Raw genomic sequence first — 4,943 nt, 5'->3', positions numbered from 1 at the left:
TATATCGGACCTTTCAGGGTTATAGCCCATGTGGGTAAGGTAGCATATGGTTGGACCTTCCGGAAGAGCTTAGACAAATCCACAACACTTTTCATATTTCATAGTTGCAGAAGTACATAGCCGATGATTCCGCGGTGGTTCCTTTGGAGGACATACAGGTGGATGACGTCCTGAACTACATCAAAAGGCTTGTAGATATTCTAGACAAGAGTAGAAATCGAACCCTAAACCTCTTGCATACTTTGTGAGCTAATTTGGTGCACTTTTGGGTGATTTTTGGTGGTTTTGAAGAAGGAGTTAGAAGAAGGAGCAGGAATGTGAAAGGGGCTTGTAGATCCCGGAGTTTGGCATCTTTCCTGACTCATTTGAGGTATCAAGCTTCAAACTTGACCATTACATGCTTAGTTGTAGTTTTGGGGTGCTTTGTGTGGCATTTTGACTCCATGGTTGAGATTTCTTGTATTCTAGTAGTTTCAGTCAATAAGAGTTGTCCTCTTGACCTCTTAGAAGTATTTAGAACCATAAAAATCGCTCCTTGATCGTTAAGCCACAGCCATGCAAGTGTTAGATGCTCACAAAGTGTGTTTAAGGACTTCAATCATGTCTCGACCCCCATCCATGCATGTAAAGACATAAAGTTTGTAACTTTATGGTTTAGGATGTCTTAAAGGACCTGGATCTATGTTTTGGATGTTAGGACTTAATGGATTAAGTTACAAAGGGCTCTAAGGAAACTGGCCAGTATGCTGGGCGTACCCCGGGTACGCTGCGCGTACAGGGTCAGTCTCCCCGAGGTGGTCAAGACCAGCGTACGTGCCAGGTACGTCGTACATACACATGCAAAGTGTTCAAAGGTGTTTTTGGGCCTTAGGATATTAGGCCTGAATTTTTTGGGCCCCAACACCCACTATGGAGTAAGGCCTCTAGGCTTAGACCTAGGATCTATGGTATTGGGACTTGGTGGGCTTTAAAACTTAAAGGAATGGATGCGGGCCTTAATTTGGCTATAAGTTAGGCCTTGGGAGAGAGAGGCCCAATACGCAAGGATTAGGGAACCTTTCCTTGGGATATAAATTAGAAGTTGGGACATAAGGGAGTCATAGTTGGATCCAATATCTGATTAAGGAATTTGTTTTACTTTAGGGAAAGGAGTCTCGAACCATCTGAGGAGTATGATTTTGGCATACTCAATTGAGGTGAGTTACCTTCCCGGTATCAGTGGGTCGAAGGCACCAATGTTGGCCTAGTTATTGTTGTTTATAGTAAGATGATTGTCTTTGTGATAATTTTCTGGTATGCCACTATCTGTTGTGATTTATATTCTTGTATGCTAAGATATTATGTGGTAGTAGTAGGGGTGAAATAGACCCCGTACCCGGTTGAAAGAGACCGAAGGGGTAGGCCAGCACCTAGATATGTTTGGCAGTAACCGGTTGAAAGAGACCGAAGGGGTAGGCCAGCACGTAGGTATGCTAGGTAGTATCCGATGGAAAGAGACTAAAAGGGTAGGCCAGCACCCATATATGCGTGTCAGTATCTGGTTGAAAGAAACCGAATGGGTAGGCCAGCAACAAGGTATACTTAGCAGTAACCGGTTGAAGGAGACCGAAGGGGTAGGCCAGCACCCGGATATGCTAGGCATTATGTTGTATGGTATGTGTTATGATGGGGGAACTCACTAAGCTTCGTGCTTATAGTTTTTAGTTTTGGTTTAAGGTAGTTCTACTTCGAAAGGAAAGGAACCGACATGATCATATTGTATCACACTATGATTATCCACATTATGAGATCTTTGGGAGTTGTACTCTTATGACATGTTTTGGTTATTGACGTATTAGTTTCGGTTATGATTTGGGATGACACTATTGATGTTTTTAGACTACTGGTTTTTATAATTACTTAATAAAAAAAATGAAATTCTTGATTCTAAATTTTGGGATGTTACAAAAGTAATCATGTGCACCCACATCACTAAGATATGTACCAATAGGATCATTACCGACATACTTATAATTCAATGGTTCCACATGCATAATCGGTTGTGGCACAATATTTACATTTTCAACAACACTATGATATTGAGGTATATGTGGAGTTATAAAAGTGGATATTGGGTTGTTGCTCTCTTTTCTGTTGAATATGTTAGTTGTAGATGTTTTTCCTCTATCTACGACTTCTTTAGCCCGATCACCTTCTTCAACCACCACATACACGACCACATGCACATACACAAATTTACCTCCAACGATATCGATTACATTAATCAACTTTCCAATATTATGATCATCAACAACAACACAATAATATAGTTCTACAGGCTGTTGATATGACAACCTAACTTTTTATTCATCTGAAATATCAGTCTTAGTTTTCACCAAATAAACAAATTTAGTGAATGTGATGGTCATGTAAATTCCATAGCATAACAAAACATTATCGATGTGTTTGTGACCATATATATAATAGTTGGGAGTTAACAAACTTCATCTTTGTTGGTAATAAGCAGCATGAAATACTCATTTGAATTCATAGTATGATTTTTGAGAGAGAAAATAAAAAAGAACAATTATGTTTAATCTAAAAAATAACCTTCTTCTAATATATACTAGTAAAAATATGTATGACATAGTAGTCAAAACCAACATAATGGTCAACTTCTACCAAACACTAGTTACCTATAAAAAATATACATATATAAAAAAAACCAAACAAACAATACAAAACATTATTTTTAAGGTTTAAAACTGTAGGTTTTGAAAAAACTTCTTTTTTAAAAAAACCTAGTTTAGCAAGAGCATCCCACGGTTTTGTCACAGAAAATGAAAAATAAAAATTATACAAAACCCCAAACCATAAGTTTGGACCGAGAAAGTAGGCGCTCTTTAGTAGACTACGTTTTCTCTCTCTGTTGCTATTTTGGTATTTTCTATAATTTATTTTTTATAATTTTTTCATGGGTTTACTCGGCAATTTAGGAACAACTCTGCAGGGGTTTTCAGTTTTTACTTTTTACACAAGTAATCTTGATCAATAATAAACCCCCAAGGCGTTCCAATCCTGATTGAACAAGTCTCCCGTTAATTATTAAATCCCTCTCCCTCGGCACAACATTCTTACTCGATCAGGTAAATTATTTGTACATCTCGATTTTGTGCGTGTTTGTTTATATGTGATTTGAGAGAATATGGATGTTAATGTATACATATCCTTTTTCTCGTTTTAACTCGTGACCAGTGCGACAGAGCCATAATCATTATTATCATTACTCCACTTTCAATTTCGTCGATACCAAACCCTAAATTTTTTTTATCTGCAAATTGTTCATATAAATATTTGAGAGCAGTTGTGTCCTGTTTACTTATAAACTTGGAATTGGTCCAGTTTAGTTTTATATGGTGCTGATTTGTTAACTTTTATGTTAATTGCATTATATTAGGTTATTTATTTTTATATCATTATTTTTTGATATTTTTCTTATAGTTTGGGTTTTTCTAGTTAAAATTTGACATGTACTTGTCTCATCAATGCAATCATGAAATAGGCATCTTAGCTTAGTATTTTGTCCTGACTTTCTTTTAATACAATAAGCATTTGTATATATGTGTGCAACTCTTGTAAGTTGTATACGTTATGTCGAATTTTTCATTACCATGTTCTGAAATGTTTATTTTACTGTGGCAAGTGTAGGAATGGCTAATACAAGTTTTATGACTAGAAACGAGAATCATGATGATGCATCAAGTAGTAACATGATCAAGACTTGTGACAACAGTAATGCAGCACCATGGTCAGATCTTAACCATGATGCGCTTTTTATAGTTATGATGCAACTTGGAGTTGTTGATTTTCTTGCATTCAGCAGAGTTTGCAAGTCATGGAGGTCAGTCTCACTCTCTAACAAGAAAAGGTTTATGGCATCCAAACCACCCATGTTAATGCGTATCTCTACTCGTGGTAATGAGAAAGAGTACTGCTTGGAGGACTTTGGAGGAAGAAAATTCAAATCCATAATTCCCCATTCTAAAAGAAGGATCTATGTTGGATTAATTTGTGGTTACTTGATCTTGTATGGGTGGGCAACCAGGGACTTCTGGCTTGTGAATCCTATCACAGGACATGAACTTCATTTCCCTCGTGTCCCCGCATATATCTATAGCGGTGAATCAAGAGTTAGTGCTATCCTTGTCTTTTCATCTTCAACATCTAAATGTGTGTTTTTTATCTCAAAGAGATGCACTTGTCAAATATGGTTTTCTTTAGCGCGTGAAGGAACATGGAATCATGTGTCTTCCATTTCCAACATCTTTGATATACATGCTTTCAAGGGGAAGATATATACCTTACACTCTATTGATCATTATTCATGGGAAGTAGGACATTTATGTGAAATGAGACTCAATCCAGAGCCCAAACTGACGTTACTCGAAGCCAAGGATTTTCTGAAGCAACACTTCTTGAAACCGAAGTTTGTAAGTTTGGGTGAAAATCTGACTCTGATGGAAACCTATTTCAGAGATTCTTACAATGTTCATGAAGTGGATTTAGGCAAAATGAAATGGGTGCCGTTTGAAGAGACAAGAGATGAATATGAATTTTTTAATATCGACACCGGGCCTATTCCTGCTATTATACGGGAGTCATTGGTTGACCCTCAGTCATGACGTTACTGATAAAAGGAAATAGGCAGGTTTTTAGCACTCTTGTTTTTGTTTTTTTATATTTTCAGATGTTGAGAATCACCATCCGTGTATTTGAAATTTGCAATTAATTGTTTGGTTGTCACACCCTTTTGCTTCAAGTTGCACAACTATTAATCATATATCCCTTTTATGTGATGTCTTGCCCTTTTCTTTATAATCGATGTCTGATTCATTATGTGTAGCATATTGGCATGGTGTGTTTGCGTATGAAGGAGTTTTTGTATGTCTTTTGTGTAAATTGAA

General features: G+C 36.9%; 1 protein-coding gene across 1 annotated transcript; it reads left to right on the top strand.

Annotated features, from left to right (window-relative positions):
* Positions 1 to 3,689: 3,689 nt before the first annotated feature.
* On the top strand, positions 3,690 to 4,661 carry LOC111876598 (uncharacterized). The gene has a single exon (XM_023873148.1). It carries the CDS (start codon positions 3,690 to 3,692, stop codon positions 4,659 to 4,661), a length of 972 nt encoding a protein of 323 aa, XP_023728916.1.
* The last annotated feature ends 282 nt before the right edge of the window (positions 4,662 to 4,943 follow it).

Source organism: Lactuca sativa, chromosome 5 (assembly GCF_002870075.4).
Source record: "Lactuca sativa cultivar Salinas chromosome 5, Lsat_Salinas_v11, whole genome shotgun sequence".
Classification (NCBI taxonomy): domain Eukaryota; kingdom Viridiplantae; phylum Streptophyta; class Magnoliopsida; order Asterales; family Asteraceae; genus Lactuca; species Lactuca sativa.
The sequence above is the reverse complement of the archived record's forward strand: the minus strand, read 5'-3'. Positions and strand labels throughout refer to the sequence as shown.

Bases quoted from the DNA above. Each gene is read 5' to 3' on its own strand.
- LOC111876598 (XM_023873148.1), top strand. From the start codon at position 3,690: ATGGCTAATACAAGTTTTATGACTAGAAACGAGAATCATGATGATGCA.